A 25,743-nucleotide genomic window follows, 5' to 3' on the forward strand; every position below is an offset into this window, starting at 1 on the left:
TGGGCGTGTGGCAAGTAGGTGGATGCCGAATTGGAAGCGTATTTCTGCTAGGCGTCTTCTCCCTTAGCTGGAGCCGACCCACTTGTCCACCCATCCCTGTGCTCTCACAAGCTCGGCCTAATCGATTGTCACATTCATATAGGCCTCACACCATACTTGTCCTGCTTTTATGCCATATGATGTTTTGTTGTTTTGTATAACGTCTAACAATTGTCCTGCCTTATGTCATGATGTGTCATGTCTGACATATTGTGTATTGTAGTTGTCTGTTGCCTTTTTGTGCCTCATAAATAATTTATGCGGTGCATAGTCTTATGTCTCACGGATTATCCAGCCTTGCATTATGTAGTTGTCTTGCCTTAGGCGGGATAACTTTGAGTCTATGAGGAACAAAGACGTAACAATAATAACAATATAGATCTATATTTCATCATCTCGTCGTAGGAAAGCATGGTGCAGACCATTCACATTGAACGCTTGGTTTAAATTTTAGTCAGTTTGAATCTTCAATCTGTGAAAAAGAAAGAAAAGAAAAATATCCTCCCGTGGAGAAATAGTCTCAATTTTTTTTTGGAAAAATACTCTCTAAGTTTTTGTTTAGAACAATGATCTAGCTTTCTTATTCAAAGAACTAAGTACAGTAAATTAAAAAAAACTTAAACGAAAATGAAGATTTTACAAAAATATATATTTGAAACTAACTTCTCTAGCCGCGCTATTTGCGTCTTCATGTTTCTTTAAATCTTTGGTGACGAAATCATAAAAAACTAAATCTGCACAGTCTGAACTAACCTTGAAGGTTTTACAAAGCCGTCCACACCAACTAGTGAGAACCTAAGATTGTTGGACGCGTTGTGTCCAGAGACACACCCTCACAAAACAGATTATCAAACCGTTGAATCGTCGCTGAACCTATGACGAAAAGAAACCCATGTACTATATGGCTTTTTTTATTCAAGCGACAAAGTACAAAACATTGATACACGAACGATCACAAATACCAAAGAAACTCAACAAAACTAAAAGCTTCATTGTAGTCCTTCGACTAAGGTTATATGAACACAAACCCATGTACAGTAGTCCTTCCGTTTCATAATTCTTGTCTTAAATTTGTCTAAAAATGAATGTATCTATTCTTAAAAAATGTCTACATACATGTAATATTTCGATAAGAATTATGAAACGGATGGAATAGACTGGAACATGGCTTTGCCCGGCGGCTAAGGTTATATGGACGAGGCGTCGATAGTTTCTGCTGGGCCTCTCGTAAGTTTCTGAAAAACAGAAGAGACCTCCCAAGCAGAAGCGGCCGAGATCCACGCTATCGGCCTAATACAGGGCTTTCGGCTAGGCCCAAATACTCACTTCCGAGGACGTCCTCCCCGAGCCCCGCAGTTTCTAAGAAAAACTGAACAAGAAAAGAAAGGGCGAGAAGCGGCTGAGAGCCTGAGAAGGATTCATGGAACCCGAGGGCTCCAAGGAGGCGGCGAAGCAGCCGGCGGAGGTGGAATCCGGAGATCCAGTAGATCCCCGCGACCTAGGTAACTTCCTTAATCCCCGTGTTCTGGTTGATTGGGCCAATCTTACATCTAAACCTTATTATTAACCGCCATCCGAGAACCAGGCTTCTGCAATCTGGGCAAGAAACAGCGCGTGTTTATTCTGCTCTAAGTATCGCGCTTACGTGATGCATCTGATTCGCCTTCTTGGGTTTCTGCGGCCTCTAATTTGGTACAGTGTCAAGCGACGATGAGATAGACTACTCGGTGGAGCCCGAGTTCTACGATCCTGACATAGACGATGTTGACGAGCGTTGGGTACACAGGCAGAGGAAAGGCCGGACTTCAGACGCCGTGCTCAGCTGCCCTGCGTGTTTTACTACCTTGTGCCTGGATTCCCAGAGGTAATCTATTGATGCTTCACATTGGGTCAACTCAGCGAGACGGCTCTTACACTACAAGATGAGCATTTATCACATAATCTTGGAGCATTCGATCTAGGATGTTTTTACTTTTAGGCCTTGCAGTTATAGTTTTCATAATGGTGAAACCTGAAGAAGCTGTATCTGGCTATCTGTTACTAGTAGTTGTCTGCCATCGTGTTACACAATTATAGGACAATTGCTACCGTTTGATTAATTCACTCAGAATTGTAAGGGATACTTCTTCATAAATATGTTTAGTAAAAAGTTGGTTTACAACATTATAACGTTAGGAATACATGTGACTATGTGAGTAAACCCTTTTCAAGGGACTCCTTGTAGGGCTCACAGTGATCGCATCATAATGGAATTTTCTACCGTATAGTTTCTTTGAAGAGGACTACTATGTGCAGGTGACCACTTGAGTTGTTCCTGAAAGTTTCATTTCTTAATTTGGCTTTACATGTTTGAGAGAAACACTCGTGGAGGTGGAAGCCGCTCTTCTCTATAACATGTTGTCTGATTTGTTCGAACAAGAACAAGAATCCATATATGCAAAAGACCTGGAGGTCTAATTTAGTATAATTTGTTTATTAATGCTCTGATCAATTGTTGTGTGCTGTGAGATCCAAAACATGAATATCTCTGAAAGCATAATGATGTTGTCTTATTGTGCATGATGCTCAGAAATACCTTATTTTGTAACTGCTGCTTCAAACTATTTTCCTATTATTTGTAATTCTGGTTATTCAACTTTAGACTGGTTATTAAGTAGATTTTTCGACGGTTTTTGCTGTTGTACAGGCATGAAAAGTATGTAAACCAGTACCGTGCAATGTTTGTGCGCAACTGCAAGATCAGGACTGATCAGATTCTACGGGAGGGGAAAGGAAAATGGAAAAACCACAAAGTAAGGGCTGTTAATTCTTCTAGTACACCGGAAGCTGAAAACAAGGGGGCAGTTTATCATCCTGTTTGCTGTGAGATCTGCTCAACTGAGGTTGGAGTGTCTGACGAAGACGAAGTCTACCACTTCTTTAATGTCATTCCTAGTAACTCCTGAACCTTGTGGTGGTGGTGTGAGAATTGTCCCCATAGTGCACTTTGTCAATCCTGAGCCGCTGGAGTGTATGGGGTTCTAGTTACTTGTGTACTGGTGATCTATAACCAATCAAGTTACTCAGGTATTATGGATGCCATGTTTGCAGTATTTTTTCTGTTGTTCTTCTGTATATGTATTAGAAACTAGAAAAGTTTGAATGGGCGGTCTACCCATGTTTTCACGGCAATTATTCAGTTTGTGATGGTATCATAAAACCAAGAATTTGGTGGTTGCTAATGCCTGATCTTAGGAGAGCGGTGTATCTCGGCCTTTGGCTCTTTGCCAATAGACAAGAGTAAGGCAAGCAGATCGCAATCCCAAAAGCCAGGGGCAATATGTCTGCAGTCTGTTACTTCTGCTTAGGGAAAACGATTTAGCACTATCAAAAAATTGGATAAGAAAAGCTATTTTCTGGGGTGTATATATAGCAGTAGAATGCCATTGTAGGTGGCATCCAGGATGCTCGTAGTGTGAGAAACTGCTGAAAATAATAATTAGTAGGAGTATGTTCCAGTTCAGTCTTATTAATGGAACACAAGTAACTGAAGTGCTGCTTAAGGGCATCTGCAAAGGCTGAAGTGCTGCTAAGTAATGGGCTCTGCAAGAAAATCAGAGGTGAGTTAAGAGCATCTGCTTCACGTCATCTGGAGGCAAGGATAAAATAACATGTGCAATGGTTTATGTTTTTAAACTGACTCTAGATGATTTGTTAGTATTAAATGTGATGTTGTACAATGTTTAAAATGTTGATTCTTAGCTAACTCTTAGTTGACTGTTCGTTTATTCTTATCTTAAGAGTCTGACTCTGCACGAAGAGTTACTTCTCTTTTTTAGTCTAACTCTTCACGAAGAGTTAGTTCTCTTCTCTTTCTTAGTCTCACTCTTGGTTCTCTTCTCTCTCTTATTTTTCTTTTCTTCGCGTCACCAGATTTTAAATAAGAGTTAATCAAGAGAGTCTTCGGGATGTCCTAAGATAGCTGTAAAATCCACCCTCGTATAGTCGTATTCATTCCTTTAGAGAAGATTAAAAAGCCATGGAGCTGTAAAATCCACCGACATTTTCTTATTAGCCAACGAGGCCATGGAGCCTTTGCTTGCCGGCCGGGGCTCCAATTATACACACCATACAGAGAGAGAAACCGGGTAGGCGGCGACCAGAGCATGCACATCCAAAACTAGCAAGGCTGGTGGCCCGTCCATCCCCGCCTTCTCTTTTCAGCCCAGATCGTCATCGTCACGCACGCCAGAGAGTTTGGACACCTCTTCTCTCCCGGCAATCATCCCATTCGATATCCCGTCGTCTTATGCGTGATTTTTCGTGTATATTCCTACGGGAGTTTCCTGTGAACTTAGCTTGGAATCAAGTCTTCTCGGCGTGCACTCGCTGCTGTGCTTCGCACAGAAATCTAACCCGGGACGCGCCCTCATTCCAGCTGGTGCGCAGATCAAGCCCATCACCCGATGCCCTATCGCTCCTTGACCTTTTTGACTGAAAACGATCCCCGTCCTTAATTGATTTGCACAATGTTGGCTGGATCGCGAGGAGATCAGGAGACAGTGAAATTCTAATCCGAGATATCTTGGGCCGGTCGGTCACTGTGCCTACACAGTTGATCGTAATCGAAGATAAGATATCTCTAAGGCTCCATCCATCCTGGCTGCGATGTGATACGTTGCTAGCTAGGCTTAACTTGCTGCTGTTTGTAAAAGACCTGCGGGCGGATTCCAGCAAAGTGAGTGAGAGCTACTGGACCCAGATTCCCATGTGCCATGCCCCCCCTAGTGGCTACAGTAGTAGTACCGCGGCGTCCTGGCTTGCTCCCCCGCTCTGGCTCGATTCGGTTTCTACCCCCTCCTTGATCGTAATTCTCCTGCTCAAGACTCTCTTCTTGCACTAGCTAAGTGGTGTGTTTCAGATTCATGTTAGTCCATAGAGGAGCAAGATACTCCATTATGCAATGCGTGGTGACAGTAGCTAGTTATACCGTGGGGTACATGGAATTGATACATGTGCAACACTGAATGCTAGTGACACAAGTGCCTGTGTGTACAGCATTCATGGAGAAATATGTGAGAACGCTCTCTAAGGGTTCGATAAAGTAGATGCGTACTTTGAACCTCGATTTTACCTGAATCCTGGTATGAAGTACTCGCCAAAAATACATTAGATCTTCTTTGACTTCCATCATTTAAGACTGAAATTCACTAGGGACCAACTTGTTTGGTTGACCTAGAATTAGGTACTATGTGGATTCAATAGAAATTCCGTTAAATAGTTCATATATCTAATCCCAATTTGGTTGTAAAAAAACACATCCTTATAGGTTTCTCTCACATTCTACAAAACCATGTGACTAGAGCTGCAAGTTTGTGACCCTCAGGGTACCCACTGACCCTCCTTAGTTCAACCAAATGAACTAAAGTTTTAAAATGACACAACTGTTTGAAAAACTAGTTCATTTGTTTGAACCAAGGAGGGTCAAAAGATACCCTGAGGGTCACCAAGTTGCACCCCTACATGTGACGGACAAATTTCAAATTCAATGGCATGAAATTCAGTCAGGTCGGCCAAACAAGTTTTTAGCTCTTAGTTAGATGTAAGGCACATTTCTGCAAGTTCTGTGTCTCCGAATGGGGTTCTTCATATTAGTACGAAATATTTATTTGCTCTGCGAATCAAATTAAAACTCAATAAATTATGCTATGCAATTGTCACTTTCTCCTGTTTCAAAATTGTATAATATCTTCTGTAACGACAGAACATATACACAACTTGATTTCGAAAACAAATGGCGTGCAAGGTATATCTAGAGTGTAAACTCAACTCAGAGCTCTGATGCACCAGCTCCTCTGCTCCGGGGGATGCAGAAGAATTTTCACATTCAATAGAAAATCTTAGGAGATCAACATTGCATGGAGTTACAATAATATCGTTTTCATGTTTGATGCAAATAAGAAAATAGGTTCACAAATAATGGCTGTTTTTGGTCATCATTGTTGGAAAGAAATCTTATATGACCCTAGAACGTACGATGCAACGGAACGCCGCCACTGATTAATATCTTTATATTTGTAAGTTGAAAAGATAAATGATTGCACGTACTACGTTTTTTCTTTGAAACTATAATTGCTCAAGTGACAATCGTATAATTTTACACTCGAGAACACTTAAAAAAGCCAATCGCTATTATGCACGATTTATATATATGAAGGAAACAGCTCTTTTTTTATCTTGATCATCCCGAAATAATTTGTAAATAAAAAGATTGCGTCAGAAGCGCCTGATTGATTGGCAGATTTGATAAACCCCGCAAATAGCAAACGGATGCTACATCAAAGTTCCATTATAAATCCATCCGCCGTGTCCCTCCCTCCTCCCGTCACCTCAAAGCCTCACAAGCCCCCACCACCTTCTCGTTTTCTCTCCAAACGCCCGGCCATGAGCTCCCGCGACATCGCCACTGCCGGCGGCATTTTCCACGTCTACGAGCACCTGCCGATGACGGCTTCCACTGCGTGGGCACCCGCGGCAGGCGCCGACGCCGGCGGCGGCGGCCTATTGTTGTCGTCCCCCGCGCCGAGCAAGAAGAGCGTCAAGGACCGGCACAGCAAGGTGAACGGCCGCGGGCGGCGCGTGCGCATGCCGATCGTGTGCGCGGCGCGCGTGTTCCAGCTGACGCGCGAGCTGGGGCTCAAGTCCGACGGCCAGACCATCGAGTGGCTGCTGCGGCAGGCGGAGCCCTCCATCGTCGCCGCCACGGGCTCCGGCACCACCCCCGCCGCCTTCGTCTCCTCCTCCGCGCCCTCCACCTCTTCCTCGTCACGTCACGGCACCCTCCTCGGCAAGCGCCCGCGCCAGGATTTCGACGGCGCGTCGTCGGCGTTCTGGGCGTCGGCGCTGCCGCGGCAGGCGGACGCGTGGGGCTTCTCGCCGCTGGAGACCCAGGCGGCGGAGTCGTACATGCCGATGGCGCACCACCTCAACCTCGTCGCCGCGCTCTCCGGAGCCGCCAGGCGCGCCGAGGAGGAGACACGCTGACTGGCTCGAGAGCTGTTTGGCGCACGTCCTACGACGTAGTACGCGGCCATTAGGGCGGTGTCCTGGTGTTTCTGGTTGTGTTTTTTTGGCAGTGTTCTTGATTAATCGGAGAGTAGCTAGGAGTGTGCTTCCCTGCGTGTTGATCGTCGTGTGTTCTTCTGCAGTTTAATTGGTGAAGATTTGCTGTGGTACTAAGAACTAACTGTAAATACGAGTCCTTTAGATCTTGCGTTCCAGATTTCCGGCCAGCTCCATAAGTTAGTAACTGGGAGTACTACTGTATATGGATATTTGCTGTTTGCTGTAAGTAGATTGTGTAATGCGACTCCCCAAAATGAACCTCGTCTGCATGAGGCCAAATCACGATAAAAAAAAGTTACAATTGCATTGACCTCGCTGTTAATCGATCATAAAATAATTATTTCCCTTGCTAATATGGAAGCATGAAATCAAATGTTCATGAGCTGACCTCGACCCTGCTTAATTAAGCTAGGAAGTACTCGTAGATGGAGAGCTGAAGCTGATCCATGGCTGCAGATTACAGCAATGATAACGCTGGGAAACCGGCGCGTCCCCTTGGGTTTTACTCCACTTTACTTTTTCTTCCCGGAATTCGCTTTTCCCTCTGATCCGAGGGAGGGGGCAAAGGGAGGGAGGAAAGGCTGCGGCCCTGCAGCACAAGCACGTACAGTTGCGCTTCTGCCGCGGGGCCTGAAAGGCTGGTGCCGTTGTGCAGTGTAGACCGGACCGGATTCGTGTCAAAGCTGTAGGCAACTTCTCGGGCTCTCAACTGTGAAAGATGCCCTACCTTTCGTACGGCGTGCCACCGCATCCTCCTCCTACGAACTGGCACCAGACAAGGTACGAACTGTAAAGGTTGACTCGGTGTGCTGATGCATGTCGCATGGGTCACGATGCAAGTACGGTATGATGTGTTGTATGATTGTATCGGTAATTAGCTGTTCACTGGTGGTGAAAGTCGGGAAGAGCATGAGCTAATAGGTACTGTAGCATGTACTCAGAGCACGATTTTGACTGCGAGTACATTATTCACATAGTGTATTCCGTACTACTATATGTCAATTAGTTTAAATATTGAGCGTAAAAAATATTACAGGATATACACAGTGATACTACTTCCTCTCTCCCATGTTAAGTCATAATTTTGTCAATATACTAAAACGCGTAGGTAAAGTTGCGACACTTGGTACGAGACATAGGAGTATTTTTTTATATTGAATCTGCATAGTTTTGTATTATATTACTGCACGTAATATTGTTCGTGTATTTTTTTTATATCATATCAAGGGTCGCAAAGTACTCTGTTTTAGTTAATTGGAAATTGGAACGCGTAGATGAAGTTTCAATTTTGTACTCTCTCCGTCCTAGAATTTTTGTCGTGTTTTTAGTTAAATTTGAAATTATGAACGAAGGGAGTATTAAAAATATAGGATGTCACTATCTCTAAGTCACTCGTTTTTAAGAAATGAGCCTTGAATATCAATTGATGCTTCAAAGCCGTTGGATTAAGATTTGAGGGTCATCCACATTCTCTCATCTCTCACTTGCTATCATTGGATTAAGATCCTAAAAAAAGGCGACTTATCAATAGCAAAATCGTAAAAATATAGGGAGTGTATATTTCTCAATCGCCTAGGAAATAGTTATTTCTTAGTCAACAATCGTAGTCATCCAATGAAGTTTTTTATCCATCAAACCCACATTAATCTTATGTGAATCTAAATAATTAAATCAAAAAATTTATATCATCGACTGTTGTTTCTCCGCGGCGTGAGAAATAGGAAAATCTCGCATAGATGATAATTAACTGCAAGGCAAGTAGAGTAGGCGCCAGGTAATGGATGCAATGGAGGACTGCGAGAACGAGTCAAATGTCAGAAGGGTCCCCAGTAGCAGAGGCGCCCGTACATGTCGGTTGTTGGTGGCCACAACGTACATGGGTACATGGCACGTAGCGAGTCCCATCAATAGCTTCGGTAGAGACTAGAGCATGCACAAAGGGCGTACAGGCGTACAGCGCGCGAATAGCTTCTCTGCCTCGCACTGATCCCGTCTAGCTTAACTTTAGCTCCGAGAAACTTTGTAGGAGTACCACATTTTTTACAGCTTCCTCCGTAGCCGTAGGAGATACAAGTACTGGTAGATGCAGCGTACGTGAAGGAGATGCATGTCGTACCCGACGGTCCTGGCCCCAAACAGTGCCGCCTGTCTCGTGTATGGATGGTCGACCGGCAAGCAAGCTAAGCTAAGCTAGCTAGTACGTGCAGCAGCAGCGCAGCGCATACATGAACGAACGTATGTATGCAGCGTGGTGCAGAGATAGATATGCACCATGCTCTGCGAGTAAATTGCACAAACCATTCAAATTTGGTCTACTTGTTAAGCAAAACACCCACTCGACGTATTTTTTGCGCAGAACATTTACTATTGGTTTAATCTGTTGCATATAGGTCCTAATCGGAGTTTTAGCGCGTTAATCAGGTTCTGACCAGTGGGGCCCACCCGTCAGTGCCAACGTGGCAGCTGGGGCTTGCCAGCGTGGAACGGGTTGGGTTTCTTAGCCGGTCGAGTATGGTTCCAGTGGAATAAAAGAAATAACTAACCATTTTTAGGTTCTTTTTGTGCAATGCTGTGAATATCAGTACTTTGGCTTCTCCAATTCAGTGGTTAAATCAGGTCCTGAATGTGTACGTGTGCATGTGTGGATAATTTAGAGTAATTTGTTATACATGTCCACTGGAGATTTTTGAGTTGATGTCTGAACTGTGGTATGGTACATAACCTGTCGAAATTGTTGAGATATTTGGATACAGCAACATCATTGAATTTTGGCACGGTGTCTCATCAACCATGTTACAACCGAAAATAAAACTCAACAATAAAACATAGGAAACACAGGCCCCCGTGTCGCTCCCTGAGCGACTCGGGAGGCGATAATCTAGCGCGCCGCCGTCGAGGCCCTCAGCGTGCCCCTCCCCTCGCCGCCGCCGGTGGTCACCGCCGGGGCAAAGCCTGTGCGGCAGATGGCGGCGGCGGGACCTCTTCAGGCGCTCTTCTCTGCAGGCACGCGGTCCATCTTCAGGCGCTCTTCTCTTCGGGTGCGGCGGCGTCGGCTCGGTGGCCTACGGGGCCAGCTTTGGTGGTGGGGGCGCCGGATCCAGGGCGGGCGGTGCTGGATCCAGTGTGGGGCTGGGTCCAGGCGGTGGTGGTGGCGGCCTGCATGGTGGGGGTTGTGCTCTTCTATGAGGCACGCTGCGGCAGGTCTCCTGCGGGGAGCTGCTACGGGGTGCGGCCAACGGCCGGCGGCGGCCGGCTCCGGAAGTGGTGGGCGCATCTGTGCCCTTCGGTGGAGGTACGCGGTGGCCCCTGATCCCGATTTGGCTTTGCTCGCGGCGACGTCTGCGCTTCGGTTCGCGGTGGGTTGTCGGATCTGCAGGTGAAAACCTTGCACCGATTCCGTCGGTGCCGGCGACAGCGGCGTCCCTGGACGTCGCTCCCTTCTTGAAGGTGTCGTCGTGCAGATCCCCTTTGCAGGCGAGGTGCCTTCGAGTGAAAACTCTGATCCAGTTTAGCTGGATCGGGCAATGGCGGCGTTTTCGGATGTCACGTCCTTCTTGGAGGTGTTGCCTTTGGACCCCTCGTCTGGCGGCTGAGGTTTGCTTGTTGCGGCGGGTCAGGTCGGTCTTGGCCAAGATGGCGGCTTCAAGCAACACAGGCTGGCCTTTGTGCGAGCCGCTCCTGCCAGAGCAGCCTCTTCTTTGCTCCGGTCGTCGAAGGCCAGTTCTGCCTACCTTCTCCTGGCGTTAGGATCGGCTCCCTGTTCGGTGTCGTTGGAGCAGGAGGTGGTTGTTGCTTGTTCTTCGGTGTATGTCTTGTGTTTGTTTGTAGTCAGGGTTTTTAAATAAGCCGGGTACTGTATGGTTTTCGGCTCGGTTTTCCTCATAAACGGAGCCACTCTATTCTTCTATAATGAATTGCATGAGCACCCTGCCCTCTTGACGAGGTTCCGTAAAAAAAGACTCAACAATAACACCGGAATCATACCTGACCGGCTAAGAAACCCAACCCATTCCACGCTAGCAAGCCCTAGCTGCCAAGTTGGCACTGACGGGTGAGTCCCACTTGCCAGAAACTTGGTTAACACGCTAAAACTCCGATTAGGAGCTATGTGCAACAGATTAAATAGTAGTTGTTATGTGCCAAAAAATACTTCGAGTGTGTTTTGCGCAACAAGTCGACTAAAGTTGAGTGGTTTGTGCAATTTACTCGGACAGCAGCGCTGAGAGAGCGGCGTGACCGAGACCCGTCCGGGCAAACCGCTGCGCGCGCAGATCTCAAACAGGCAGGCTGCAGGCGAAGCAAAGCAAAGCAAGCCCTGATCAGATGCAGACTGGCGTGCCCGGCCGTCCGTCCTTTGCCGTGTCACAGGCTCACTCACAGCTGGTTGGTGGCGGCCAGCTGCATGCCCCCCTCTGCATATTCCTCCTTGGAGGCGGTACATGCAAAACAGCGAAAGCACATGCCGACCTGCGTGCACTGTCTGTTCCGTGTGCTTCACCCCGGCCCTCCAATCAAAGCCAGCAGCCAGCAGTAGTAGTTTTGGCCATGGGGTTTCTTCCGTTTGGTCAAGACTTGGCAAGTTTTCCGGTGGTTGGCTCCTGCGCGCGTGGACCGATCCGCCGGTGAGATGGCGCGGGTGCCCCGATGTGCGTCGTCGCCTGGTGGTCTTGGTCGGGCGGGCGGGCTCGTACTTTGGTGTGCAGGGATGCCGTGCGCATGCGCGGATAAGCTGGCTTGGTCTCCATCGGTCAGGGCTAGCTTAGCCCTGCCCCTGTGACGGCTGCCGTGAGCGACAGCCCTACAGGTGAAATCGTTGGACGGTTTTTGAACTCTTTATTATTGTCCCTGTTCATCACATGCATGCGAAACCGAGACAGAGGAAGGTTGCGGTTCTTCACGAGTTCAGATACTCTGTGCATGTCTTAGTACTAGTATATCAAAATCCCAAGACAAGGAATCAACAAGAAAAAGAAACATCTGCCATTCGACCTTGTGCACGCTTTGCTTGATGCAACGTCAATCCGGATTTAGTCATAAATATGTATAGTTAAGGTTGTTCGCAAAGCGGGGATAGCTCAGTTGGGAGAGCGTCAGACTGAAGATCTGAAGGTCGCGTGTTCGATCCACGCTCACCGCATGAATATACCTTTTTTCTCATCCAAAATTCTAGGTATATGCGTGGGCTTCTTTTTCATCTACGGGCTGGTTTCCCCTTCCCTAACCTAGCCGCCGTCGTTCCTTCTCCGACGCCCGACGCCCCGACCCAGAACTTCCTGCAAGCACGTAAGCTCTACCTTTCCTCTGTGTACTCCATGCGCGCTCCCTTAGATTTTTTTTACAGCCAGTTAACCTTCTGCTCATCACCAAGAAAGAGTAAATCATAGGAACCGTTCCTGTAAGCTTCTCGTCAGATCCGCTTGAAAATGCTCAAATGACTTGAGTTTTCACTTGAGTGCCTCCAATAGAGGAGGGAGTTGCCCATCAAATCTAAAAATACCCGATAGGGCTAAGCGGAACGAAAAGGGTTTTTCCAGAAGTGAAATATTTTACACGGTAGTAGCATTTTCTAGCTTTATTTCGCCTCGTATGATCTATCTATGTAAGGACAGTCTAATTTCATCATCTAGGTTTTGATTTTGTATACTTTTTTTGCGCAAAAGGTTTTGATTTTGTGTCCAATTGTATCATCTAGGTTTTGATTTTGTAAATGGGGCGTGGGTTGTTGACAAAAAGGAAACTGGGTTTGAAATTCCGGAACTTTTTTCCCTGCTTATGAAGAGGTGAGATGGATCATGAATCATGATGGACAGATCCTTTGCCATCAGTTTCCGAATTGGGATTAATGGTTATTGTCTGTGAGAATGGGGGTATTTGCTCTTTCTGCTAAAGAATAGGATCAATGGTGTTGTTAGGCTGTTACGTGACATGGTTTATTATTCATGAATTGAGACAATGAAGGTTTGAGATTTCACTAGGTTAGGACAAGGCATTATTATTTTTAATTTATGTTATGCAATTCTGGCATGGGTGTCGGAAGTTGGTTCATCAATCAATCTTATGCTTATGTATATGAATTATGTAATAGCCAGTTACACTTTTATCCCCACATTTCCATTGAACGAGCGTTGATCCTGCAATAGTGAGGACTTTTGCATAACCAGTACACTTTTCTTTTAGGCATTGTTGCTATCAGACTATAAAAATGATGGGTTCACGAGGTACCGGCACTGTTCTCTCAAGAGCTGCTCGGATGAGGCAAAAACTGCAGTCTTCTTTGGAGGCCAGTGCGTTGGATATTGAAGATGTTTCTTATCAACATGCCGGGCATGCAGCCGTCAAGGACAATGCAAATGAGACACATTTTAACATCAAGGTAATTTCACCAAAGTTTGAGGGGCAGAGTCTTGTGAAGAGACACAGGATGGTGTATGATCTCTTGACTGATGAGTTGAACTCGGGTCTTCATGCTATCTCCATTGTTGCGAAAACGCCAAAAGAGTCTGGTTCCTGAATGTCAAAAAAGCCACTGACTTAGTATTCGCTCTACAATAAGTTGACTGCAGGTGCAGCTATATCATGTAACCATGCTCGTTCAAACGATGTTATGACATGCTACTTTCATGAATTGTGTTCTCATTAGATTGAAGTGTCAATTATCTGTTGTTAATGGTTGACCATGACTATGAAAAATATGTACTCCCTCCAATCCATATTAATTGTCTCAAATTTGCCCAAATATGGATGTATCTATGCCTAAAAAGCGTCTAGATACATGTAATATTTCGACAACTAATATGGATCCGAGGGAGTACCAAATTCATTTCTGTTGTTCTTCATGGCCACCAAATGTGTTTCTTTCTATCTGGTGTCGTTGGAAGCATTTGAGAAGCTGAAGTTGGTTCGGACTTTGATCTTAGTCTACAGTACAAAACTAACATAGCTGAAGCATATTTTACAATATTTGTGGAGTCTATTCAGCCATGAATTATCTATCAAGGAGAAGGATGTCCAGCTGCTATGTTCTGCGTCATCTGGCGTCAATGGATCATGTATGCTTTCACTGGATTTCCTGTTAGTTCACAGTGGTGATTTCTCCATCACCAATATTACTATTCTCTGCAATGTTTTGATCCATCATCTAAATCTGGAGGAGCTCGAAATATCAAGCTTTGTTGATATATACCAGTTGGCAATCACTTCTTTGCCTGGCCCTCTCTGCCGGGAAGATAATGTATCACTTGAGGAGGGTATGCAACCAGGCTTTTGTAAAGCTGCAGCACTATACAGACAGGGAGTGCTTTTGGTTGCTACTTGCTGGAGAAACCATGAGCATGACGAGGTATGCAGAATTGCAGATTGCTGGCCTGCTGGTGCCTTCGTCGCAGTGTCCGACCCTTTTCTGAATGTGCAAAGGTCTTCCTTAAGTGTAGCAAGTTGCAAGCTAGTTCCACTTGATGTTCTAAATCGCTGTTCCCATGGCTTCAGGCTTAAGTCCTAGATATAGCTACGGCAGCTATCTAGCTAACGCGGAAGCTATTACCAATAGCATTTCAATAAAAAAAATACTCCCTCGGTCCAAAATAAGTGAGGTCGATTTGTATAAAACATACATCCTCTGGTTCATAAAAAGTGTCGCCATAAACTTGTAAAGCTATATAATCAGATAAGTTAGAAAACCACAAGCACTAAGAAGTACTGAAAGTTCGAATCGGTACAAGTGCGCTAGCAAAGAGAATCAACTCATGATTGTTAATTTGATTTCTTGCTTTGCAGGGACAGCGTGGGATGTTAATGCATGCCGACGTTGTTCGAGGCTCCAAGACGGAGCAGCCGGTAGAACAAGATGTTTGGACTCCACTCTATTCAGATTTCTTTTCACTTGATGTCCTCGAGACATTATGTTGTTTTGGCCCATTTCTGGTTACAGCGTCTTGACGGTACCCATGCGATCTTTAGAATCGGGTTTCACTATCAATCAGTACCGAACAACAACACCAAGTTCACGCCCTCACAGTGTTTAAACGCACTTGTAATCCACGACGAACAAGAACATACCCAACGCCTAAACTAGGAGTTCCAATACGACTAACAGAAAGTAAAATTAGTTTTACAGACAATTCCGAGGACCGCCCCCACGCGCCAACAAAAAACCATAGTTTCACAATGAACTCTTTGTCAAAAGCCTTCCCGAGTTGCATTCCAGTTGCTGACGATCATCCATCTCTCCTTCCCATCTTGCTGCTTCCTTCCTCGGCACCTTTCGGCCCCTCAAGTCTGCGTTAGTTCCTCCTATCCTGCATATCGTGGTGTCTTAAGAGCTTCCGGTTGTAGCGCTGCCGCGCCTGCTGTAAAATCTACCATCAGCTTCGACTTAAAGACCCGATCCCTTCCATCAGCTTCGACCTGTTAGACCTGCCCAATAGTTCAAACAGGGACAACCATATCAATGTCCGCAGGAGATTGAATCAGCTTCTTCTCAGAGCAAGCTCTGCTCTATTTTTAAGTTTTCAAATGGCCTAACAGGACACCAAATTGCTGCTAGCCCCACAATCTGAATATTCCTATTTACCTGATGAGAGATCTACAAGGATCGGGTCAAAAAATAATTCGGAGATCTACTAGGAGTATTGAACCCGGTCAAAGCAAAACGTTAGCTATAGTTGATAAACTTGCGCTCAGCCAAAAGGGCAGCTATTTTCCACAGTGACGACATTAGCTAAAATAGCTGGCTTAACTCCAGAAAAGCTAACAGGGGTTTCGTTTTGCGTTCGGGCCAAACGGAAGAACGTATGGCCGACGACATTGGCATGCATTTGTGCTCAGGAAGAGATGGTGGAGTGCCGGATGGAGTTGCCAAGTCTCGTTCAAGCAGAGAGTAAAAGAGGAAAGGTAACAAAATGGTAGTAATATGCTCGAAAAACATTGCCCCCATGCAGGATCGAACTACAGACCTTCAGTTTACAAGACTGACGCTCTACCACTGAGCTATAGGGGCTGACAACTGTAAAATAGAGCATGTAAAGTTATTTATCGATATTCAGTTTCCTTATTAAAAATACAAATAGTTTTCAGGGAATAAATGCAAAGGAATAAGGATGGTTCAGCTTGCACCCAACGCATGCACAGACCACTACCTGTTTGTCATCTGTTGTCAGCCAAGTTTAAAACTGCCTCTACGCCATCGCTCCAGCTAATATGTGTAGGTCAGCTTTCAACTTACCTGCACGCACTCAGCCTGTTTTTTCCTTTTTCACATATCTCACACGGGCAATTTGAAATATAAATTAGAAGGGCTGTATTAAGTGTTAAAGGTAGCATTACATGAGTCATCTTACACATGGCAGTATAGCTCCATATGAGGGGCATAACAAAACAGATAGTAGTGCTGAATACGAATCCTTCATTTAGAAAAAACTGCAATGCTACCAGGAAAGACAGGTCTTTTCCAATGAAAAATACAGCTGAGCAAATAAGTACTAACCAGCAACATTTTAAGATAATACAATCAGACTATCTTCCCATGAAAAACAGTAGCACTATTTTTTTAAGAAGAATAGTAGCACTTGAGAAACTAAAATGGCATAGCTGGATTGAGCAGTCATGCACAGGCACTATGCTGAGTTTATTCCACGTCTTCCTCCTTGTGAACGTTAATCTGTCCTTCAGTGAATTCGCATGGCTTGATGGGCACAGCTAATTGCTTGCGCATTTTTCTCATAATAAATGCCTCGCTTTCTTCACATATGGAGACCACAGTCCCTTTCCGCCCAAGACGCCCTGTACGACCAGCTCTATGAGCATAATGTGTGGAATCTGTTGGCAGATCCAGGTTAACCACAAGATCGCATTCTGGCACATCCAGTCCTCTGGCAGACAACTCATTTGTCACTAGAACTCTGAATTCACCATCCTTGAACTTTTTCAAGACTGTTGACCTAGCAAGCTTCCCAAGATCTCCATGTAATTCGGTAGCTTTCATCCCACGGGCCTCCAACTTAAATACAACATCCTTCAGTGGCTTGCTATTGTTCATAAATGCAATCACTGTCTGTGCTTCAAGAGCATAGATGCATCTCCTTAAAGTGTCAACTTTGTGTTGAGCCTTGGATGTACAGTAGTAATGTTCCAGTGAAGGTGGTAAGCTGTCGACGGCAGCTTGATTAACGGACATAGATGGAGAATCAGAGTTAGGCTCACCCTGGGACAGGACAGGCCTTGGAGCGGCAATTGAGTCAAGAGGAACAACACTCTTTGCCCTCACAAGAACTGGGTCATGGCCCCAGCTCCTTGCTGCACGAATAACTGAAAATGGTATTGTTGCTGAAACCAAGATAGTCTGACGGTCAGACCGTCTAGCAAGTGGCCCAAGGATGCCACTAGAAGATGAAGTACCAGATTTCCTTCCAACATGCTCTAGTATTCTATGCATATCCTCACGGTAATTAAATGATAAAAGCTGGTCGACTTCATCCAGTACAAGAAAACGGCAGTTATGAGTTTGTAGCTTGCCTGCTGCTGAAATTTCGGCAATACGCCCAGGTGTTCCAACAACAATAATTGGCTTGTTCTTCTTCAATGCTTCCTCTTGCCTTGACCGGTTAGCACCACCAACAAGCTGCTGGACAAGTCTCTTGTCATCAGGACCCAATATCTTCTCCACCTCTCGCACTATCTGCATTCCTAATTCTCTTGAAGGAGCAACAATAACTGCTTCTATACCTGACCTCTTGTCTGAATTACCCTGTTCTCTAGCCCTCTTCAGAGGGCCTATTTCAGAAAGAATAGGGAGGATGTATGCAAGTGTTTTCCCCGACCCAGTATATGATTGGATAACCACATCGTGCTTTTGTGATATGGTAGGAATTGCAGCGGACTGGACCTCAGTTGGAGAAGTCAGGCCTTCCTTGTTCAGCCGGTCAATAAGCAAAGGCGGCAAATCATGCTCTTCAAATGATTTTGCAGAAAATAAAGCCTCGTCAATCTTCAGTTTCTTCCTCACCACAGGTACCTTTGGTAAGGCACTCTTCGCTGGTTTGAGACTGAGCGAAGAAACCTTCTTCGGTTTCACATTGAGGGCAGAATCTCTTGAGCTTGGCTTCAGGCCTCCAGTTCGTGGCACCCTTTTCTTCTTCACATAGTCAGCTTTGCTTTGGACTTCCAGGCTAGCTAGAGTTAGCGGGCTGCCCTTATCCTCGATAATTTGACTACCCCGCCAAGCAGTCTGATGAAACCCGGCTGCCCGTGGCAGCGACATCATTCTGAACGGAAGATGGTCACCCATGACAAAGCATGACCGAGAAGACGCCAATGCAAGAACATTCCGATGAACTTGCCCGATGGATAGCCGCATTTATGCTAACACTGAACAATGCCAAACACCGCACGCCGACTCGATAATTCTATGTTTCAGACTCTTAGCTCAGCAAGTTCGCGACAGGGTGTCACTTGTGGCTGTGTAAATTAATCAGAGAACCAAATCATGCAAGTTAAATCAAGGGCGGATTCTAGACGTTGAGGACAAACCCAATATTTGTGGAAGTTAGTTTGGGATTAAGTAATCGCTGGATGACAAAAGGCTCATACCTCGAAAATCCAATGTGCAGGATATTGCGGCCGTAGTGGAGACAGCAGGGACGGGACGAGGCAGAACCTGGATGAGATGGTGGAGACGAGTGAGGGTTATGGGGGGTGGGGGCGGGGGGGAGGCGTCGGCGGTGACTCTAAGCTACGGCACGGCGGCGGCTGTAGGGCACGGCGGGGTCGGGTTGGGGTTTCAGAGCGTGCGAGCCGAGCGGCGTGGCTGCGTGCGCGAGGTTGGGTCGAGACTCGAGAGGAAGGGATAGGGACTGAGAAGAGATTGAGGGGCAGGGCACGGACGCATCGTGTGCCATACGCCCCACTATCCACCGCTCATTTTAATCAAACGGCCAGCAGCGATTCAAGCCCCATAACGAGCGCACGCACGGGGCTGGGAAAGAAAACGGGAGGGAAACCGCGGGCTGCTTCGCCGGCCGCCGCCGCCGCGTGAAAGGGCACCGACCGCCGCGCGGCGGCCTCCCTCCGCTCCCCCTGCGACCACCAGCGCCGCCGCCTCCTTCCACTCCCCTGCGACCACCCCGGGCCGCCGCCTCGACGCCCAGCGCCGCCGGCTTCCTTCTCTCCCCCAGCGACAACCCTCGGCTGCCCCCAAAGCTACTGTGTTGGCAATGTCTAGTTCACCCCTGATAATGCAATGCAGTGATGTGTGTGCTGTGCGCAGGAGCAAACTTCATAAGGAAACGCTATAGGCTTGAAGAAACTACAAGGTTGAAAGCACAACCACCGTGCACAGGAGCAAACTTCAGATAATCCACTTTGATAAGAAATACAAGGTGTCAAACTTATGCTTCGATCATTATTGGGCTAAAAGCAACCCAAACTTTGCTTGATTCTTCATAACAAGCTTCATATGTCCTAATCTGCCTTTCCAATACGTAGGCCTTTTAATTTTTGACCAAGATTACAGAAAAAAAATGTATTGATATATATCATGACACGTCCTCTTTAATAAAACCTGAGAGCTGTAGATGTTGGTAGATTGTTGTATAAATTCGGTCAAACTTTAAGAAATTTGGCTTAGGACAAATCTAGAACATCTCATTTGTATAAATTTTGAAGTTTGACTTACAACAAATGTATAACATCCTATATTTCGAAACAGAGGAAATACATGCAATTCGATTGAAGAATTATCCAGTTGACATAAATCACGCTTTTTCTTATTGCAAGGTCCACTGGTGCTACTTTCTACAGTACAACAGTGTTTGCATCCATGAAATTCTTCAGTTGCAAGCTCGGGTTTGACAATGCACAAATCAACCACAATATCGAGAACACTGCACACATGTACATGATGCAGCGTTCTTCTGGGATATTCGAAAACTAACTAATCTTGGATGCTCGCATGGCTGGCCTAGAAGAACCTATCACCAGATGGATCAGACTCCGACAAGCTACCTTCAAAGTTCACTTTGCAGCCAGCGGGAAACTGCAATCCAGCTTGCTCGCAGTTCTGCTTTGTAACCTGAGGACATGACCGGACATCTAGGTACTCCAGAGCCTTGCATGATTCTACCACAGAGCTGACTCCCGCAACTGTGAGCCTAACACAATTGTTGGTCTTCAGAACTCTCAGTTCAGACAGAAACCCGTTTGATTCCATGCCTTGAAACGCTGCATCAGTTATTTGGTCACAACACCCAACATCGATTGCCGCAAGAAGTTTACAGTTACACAGCAGACTTATCAATGAGGCGTCTGTTATTTTCAAGCACCAGTCCATTCTTAAGTTCCTGAGGCTGCTACAACAGGCAAGAGCTAGTGCTTGTATGGACTTATCACTGACATCCCGACATCCACCAATGACGAGAGTCTCTAGGTTGCAGCAGAACTTAGCTAGTGAATGGATGGACTTATCTCCCACTTTGATGCAATCCAACAGCCTCAATGACACCAAAGATGATGAAGAGACCTCTGCAATTTTGCAAATTCCAGGATCACCAACTTTATTGCATTTGCTTATGTCTAATGACCTTAAATTATGACAGCCATCAGCTAAAGCTGAGATTCCAGCATCTGTTATGCTGCTACATCCCACAGCTCCAAGTTCTTCCAAGTTTAAACAACCTTTTGATAGAGCATTCAACAAATTATCAGTTATTAATCTGCAGCCTGTGATCTGCAACTGTCTCAGATTTCGGCATCCCAACGCAACCACCTTTAAACCTCGGTCACTAAGTTTTCTGCAGTGAGAGACATCTAGGGATTGCAGACATGGCAGTCCATCTCCTAACTTGATTATTCCAACATCAGTGATACCTAAGAGACACAAGAACAGTATAAATGTCAATGGATAATCACTACATTAAAGAAATACAAACAATTGCACAACCAAATTAGATATGGGAAGTGCTTCTATGCTTTCCCAATTGCACGATTTTTAAACAAAACGAGAGGTTTTGATTAAGAGATAAGGGGTATATTCATCCTCAGACTAGGACTAGCTGGCCAGCCTCCAAGGCTTGCTATTGCCTGAGAAGACAAACTGCAACATTGGCATGGCTTAATGCTCTTGAATGAGGCAAACGAGATTGGAGCATGGGAACCCTTCCGCGATCAAATCCTGGTTCACCCATGCCAGCCGGCCATTCAAGGTTCAACAGAGAACTGGATTGGAATAGTTCCACTGTTCTGGGTTACGAGATCTTGCGGTGGGGAAAAGGACAGTACAACTCTTGGGACTGTAGTATTTAATGGCGATGATCTGTTGGGCCACACTCGGCGATTATGCAGGAGCCAAAGCAAACAATGTCGTCAGCACCTGGTGCAGCCTGTCAACACGCCTCCTATCCCCAGAGCCTCCAAGTTCGGTGTTAAGGGCGAGACTTCTGTGGCATGGTACTTACTGACCAATATTGTGGGCTTTATGGGGTTCTAATCTTTGAGAGTGACTAAACATTCCTTTTAATTGGAAAAACTAGTAGAATATCCCCTTCTACCAGCCTCTCCTTTGCTTTAAAGTTCAGGCACTTCTTGTTTTTTTTGGAAGAGCATAGAAGCACTACCAGTCTACCGATTGGATATTACTGGTGCCACTTATCAAATAAGATATCTGACATGTAAATTTTTAATTCCTCGAACACAGCACCTAAGTGTTAACTATTGGTTGCATGCCTTATTTCTTAAGAAACCATCTAGGTTCAAGAAAACATAAGAAATAAAGATTTCAGTTCATACTAAAATTGTATTTCAAGCCCAAATGGCACCAAAAGATGTTGGTTTCAGTTCTGAGCTCTGACTTGCACGGATGCATAAAAAAGACTCACAACCTCTGGAAAACTAGTAACTCTCCAGAGCTGAAACTTAGCAATATTTATTTTCCTTGAAATATTAGCAATATTTACCAATTACCCCTGTGTCAGAGAACATCACAAAGGATCACAGCTTGTATTGTATGAATAAAATTATTTATCCAAATCAAAATTTGCCCAGCTCAGCTTTCCTTAACCAAAGTACCAACCTATCCAAATTAAACTGACAGATCACTGATGTGAAATTTTTCTAAGAGCTGTAAAAGAAGTACAAATGGGATTCTCTTCACAAGAACCAGCATGCTCTACAGACACAGTTAAGGATGGGCTAAGAACTTTCATACGACCTCACATATTGAACAAAACATAGCATAACCAGGGCTACAAATATCTTTCTGTCTTTCTGATCCCACAAGGGACTAACACATCTCTTTCTGGGTATATCTTAGTATTTGAACATGTATTCATGCGGTTTACTAGTGAGTATTATATTTACTGATTCACATTTTTGCGATTAAACGGTTCTGAATTTACAAAATTATTAAATGATGCAACAATAAAGTTCCTCAGAATCTCAAAGAGATCTACTCTTTACCATCTTTGTAGGGTAAGAACCCAAGTAGTCCCAAATGTTAACACAAGCTTTCTGCATATGCGAATTCAAATGCGCACAAGAATCTCAAGTGGGTCGCGCCTAAGGAGAAGGGACTCACCTTTGCAGTTCTGCAGGGCAAGGACTCGCAGATCGTGGAACCCCCCTGCAATGACCTCCAGGTCGTCGTCGATAACACCCGGGTAGAAGGAGCGGGACGGGGATTGGGAGAGGTCGAGCTCCAAAATTCCCGAGAAGCGCATTGCTAGGCGGCGTAGCATGGACGGACCGGCGCGCGCCCGCAGGCGCCGGCGCTCGGAGCTCTGGATCCGGAGCCAGCGGCTGCACACAAGCCCGAACGCGTCGCGCTCGGCCTCTGGCCCCAGCCGGGCGAGCACTGCGTGGAGCTCATCGTCGGTGAGCACATCGTTGATGGGAGCCCCACCACCGCTGCCGCCGCCTCCCGACGGTGATGCCGACATGGCCGGAGTGAGGAATTATTATCAGGCCGTCGTACATGTGTAAGTGGATGGACTGGGCTACCTAGTTGGATGTGAGGTCTGGCCACTTCTATAGGAACCCTGCGGAAACCCGGCCCGGCCCGGGGTGTGCCCATGACCCATGTATATGGTGAGCCGATTTTGGCAACAAACTGGCATGCGTCCCATGAGAGGCTGAGATCATGTTCTTGGATTATCTTTTAAAAACTGGACATGACGTTGATCTAATTAATTTTGGCAGTTTTAAAATTACAAACTTGTACAAGCTGAAATGCATTTTTGATGAAAAGATGGCTTGCACAAGCACAAAATCCACACTCATATGCCTATATTTAAAATATTATACGTTTTGGTAAACAAAAATAGTCTACTAAAATGTCTTATATTTTGAAATAGATGTACTTTTACAGTGTATAGAACTCGTTTCATTCATAAATATAAAAAATTATAGTTTTTTCCTAAATCAAAAGTTTTAAAGTTTGACAAATCATATAGGAAAAGGGTGTGGTTATTTCTCAATCGCCTGTAAAGCAAAAGGCGTTAAATCTCCGTTGACGTATCAGAACCGTTAGATTAAGATACGAGGCTCATCCTCACTCTCTTCTCCGCCACGTGACATCGTTGGATTAAAATCCGAAGGCCAAGCACGTCAACTGATCTCTAACTAAAAACATGCGACTTTTCAATAACAAAACCGTTAGAAAAATTACCAACATCTGCAACTCTAAATTAGTTTTATTGCATCCGTCATAATATAAATCTTAATAGTAAATTGCTTATTCGATATTACTCATTTACTTCCCCGACTCATATTACTTGTCCTAGATTTAGTACACGTTGTATTAAATCAGTGACAAGTCAGAGATATAACATATTCTATTTAAGAACGAAAGTAGTAGTAATTTCAGAGAGACACATACATGCATTCTCATCATAATGCAAAGAAGCTAAATATTTTCATTCAGTAAAACCAAGTTCCCTGGTCCTACAAACAGAAACTGCAATTAATACCCACATCCGCCAATCCAAATCGCAAGAAACATGCTCTCATCATCAAAAAAAATGGTGGAGCAAAGTTCCTTAATCCAGGGCTAGCTGCGCGCGCTGGCTAGCTCCAACAAGACGTTGCATTACGAGACGCTCAGACGCACGCGCGCGCGCATGAATTCACAGCTCGGAGTCGGAGATCACCTGCTGCATGTACTTGCAGCACCGCTGGTAGCTGACGAAGCCCATGAACCAGAACTCGAAGCCGTCGACGGTGGCCACGTGGATGTACTTCTGGCCCGGGTCCTCGGCGCTCTCGCTGGGCTTCACCCTCTTGATCCTCCTCAGCGGCACCACCACCTTGTAGGGCACCCTGGCGACGTCACCCGCGGGGGAGGTGACCGTCAGGGACCGGTCGCTGCGGAAGGCGATCTTCCGCGTGGAGACGAAGAGCATCCCGGCGATGGGCCCGCCCGTCGTGTAGAGGTAGCACTGGTGGGCCTTCACCAGCCGCTCCCCTTTCTCCGCCGAGAAGGCCTGCCGGAACACCCGCTCCACGCCGCCGGCCTGCAGGATCCGCGCGCCCAGGCTCAGCTTCCCCTTCACCGTCTCCGACAGCTTCGGCCCCAACGTCACTGCACGCACGGTAAGCTTACTTAATTAGTATACCCGTAAATCCGTATATGTTTCCCTTTGGAAAACCCAAGTTTGTTTATGGCTGAACGTCGACTCACCGTGGTCCCTGAAGCCCTGAGCCCGTCTGCCCAGCTTGCTCACCCAATGGATCACCTGGCCCTTGCTACCTGAAACCACAGCGTACGTGCACATGATTTTATTAGCGCCCGGCCCGGAATCTTAAGATGCAGTGGAGCGAAGAAAAAGCTCGATGGAGAGATCAAGGACGTACTGTGCTTGTAGCCGAAAGATGAGTAGGGGCTTGGGTGCGTCAACGAGACGGCCAGACGATCGGTTCCGTCCTTGTTACACGCCCCGGCGCCCTTGGCCGCCTCCTCTAAAGCGTATGCCTTGGAGGTCACTGGCACCCCGATCACATGGCCGCTCGACTTCCTCATGCTTCTTCTTAATTCCCTGCTGCTGACTGGCATAGAGATGACTCGTACCTTCTTCCTAGTCTCTCTGCGTGCTTGTGCTTGAGACTTGAGAGAGCGAGGGAGGGGTAAGCTAAGGAGGCAGGGGCAGGTTTTATAGGCTCCGTGGTGATGAAATCTGGAGCGAATTAAAGGCAGGTAGCAGGGGGGATGAGTCAGCACCGGCTCATCGGCGCCGGAAAAGCAGCGGTTCACGTTCGCCAAAAGGGCCGGGCCGGGCTAGCTTTACGTGGGGCTGTGTCATCCATGTCGATCGTGCGCGCGCCGGGGCAAGGCCATGTATGTCGATCGAGCGGCCAACCGCTATAGCTGCAGGGGGGGGCTTTTCCTTCGATGGCGAGCTATTGATTTGTCTACGTCGGACGCATGGGGCAGCTGGTGGCTCGGCGCGGCGGATGGCTTGCTGCAACTTTCCAAGGAGCAGCCCATGTGCTCGCACAATCTTGCGCCGGCCGGGTTACAGGAAAAGCAGAGTGGTGTGGGGCGACATGGAGGATCTTAGTATATGCAGATATGGATATATCTATTTTTAGGACCGGTACCTACTACCAGGATCCAACTTT

The 25,743-nt window shown here is 46.1% G+C and overlaps 5 protein-coding genes, 1 long non-coding RNA gene and 2 other non-coding genes across 8 annotated transcripts; 4 read left to right on the top strand and 4 right to left on the bottom strand.

Moving 5' to 3' along the window:
* The first annotated feature begins 1,370 nt into the window (after positions 1-1,370).
* Positions 1,371-3,213, top strand: LOC100823166 (E2F-associated phosphoprotein). Its single transcript, XM_003569893.4, has 3 exons — positions 1,371-1,541; positions 1,738-1,903; positions 2,726-3,213. The coding sequence occupies exons 1-3, from the start codon at positions 1,460-1,462 to the stop codon at positions 2,982-2,984; spliced, it is 507 nt and encodes a 168-aa protein (XP_003569941.1). The 5' UTR covers positions 1,371-1,459; the 3' UTR covers positions 2,985-3,213.
* A 3,158-nt stretch (positions 3,214-6,371) lies between these two features.
* LOC100822452 (transcription factor TCP7) lies at positions 6,372-7,415 on the top strand. Its single transcript, XM_003572694.4, has one exon. It carries the CDS (start codon positions 6,463-6,465, stop codon positions 7,060-7,062), a length of 600 nt encoding a protein of 199 aa, XP_003572742.1. The 5' UTR covers positions 6,372-6,462; the 3' UTR covers positions 7,063-7,415.
* A 4,792-nt stretch (positions 7,416-12,207) lies between these two features.
* Positions 12,208-12,280, top strand: TRNAF-GAA. The gene has a single exon. It is a non-coding gene; the product is annotated as a tRNA-Phe (tRNA).
* On the top strand, positions 12,269-13,815 carry LOC100823770. The gene is made up of 2 exons (XR_001406688.2): positions 12,269-12,426; positions 13,321-13,815. It is a non-coding gene; the product is annotated as a protein BOLA1, chloroplastic (long non-coding RNA).
* Positions 13,816-16,066: 2,251 nt separating this feature from the next.
* On the bottom strand, positions 16,067-16,138 carry TRNAT-UGU. Its single transcript has one exon. It is a non-coding gene; the product is annotated as a tRNA-Thr (tRNA).
* A 276-nt stretch (positions 16,139-16,414) lies between these two features.
* Positions 16,415-18,922, bottom strand: LOC100824291 (DEAD-box ATP-dependent RNA helicase 47A). The gene is made up of 2 exons (XM_003569897.4): positions 18,727-18,922; positions 16,415-18,594 (listed from the first exon to the last, which is right to left on the bottom strand). Exon 2 carries the CDS (start codon positions 18,491-18,493, stop codon positions 16,766-16,768), a length of 1,728 nt encoding a protein of 575 aa, XP_003569945.1. The 5' UTR covers positions 18,494-18,594; positions 18,727-18,922; the 3' UTR covers positions 16,415-16,765.
* Positions 18,923-19,761: 839 nt separating this feature from the next.
* LOC100824910 (uncharacterized F-box/LRR-repeat protein C02F5.7) lies at positions 19,762-23,143 on the bottom strand. Its single transcript, XM_003569899.4, has 2 exons — positions 22,706-23,143; positions 19,762-21,000 (listed from the first exon to the last, which is right to left on the bottom strand). Exons 1-2 carry the CDS (start codon positions 23,064-23,066, stop codon positions 20,096-20,098), a joined length of 1,266 nt encoding a protein of 421 aa, XP_003569947.1. The 5' UTR covers positions 23,067-23,143; the 3' UTR covers positions 19,762-20,095.
* Positions 23,144-23,945: 802 nt separating this feature from the next.
* LOC100824599 (GEM-like protein 4) lies at positions 23,946-25,702 on the bottom strand. The gene is made up of 3 exons (XM_003569898.4): positions 24,979-25,702; positions 24,806-24,874; positions 23,946-24,706 (listed from the first exon to the last, which is right to left on the bottom strand). Exons 1-3 carry the CDS (start codon positions 25,175-25,177, stop codon positions 24,252-24,254), a joined length of 723 nt encoding a protein of 240 aa, XP_003569946.2. The 5' UTR covers positions 25,178-25,702; the 3' UTR covers positions 23,946-24,251.
* Between the last annotated feature and the right edge of the window lie 41 nt (positions 25,703-25,743).

Source organism: Brachypodium distachyon, chromosome 3 (assembly GCF_000005505.3).
Source record: "Brachypodium distachyon strain Bd21 chromosome 3, Brachypodium_distachyon_v3.0, whole genome shotgun sequence".
Classification (NCBI taxonomy): domain Eukaryota; kingdom Viridiplantae; phylum Streptophyta; class Magnoliopsida; order Poales; family Poaceae; genus Brachypodium; species Brachypodium distachyon.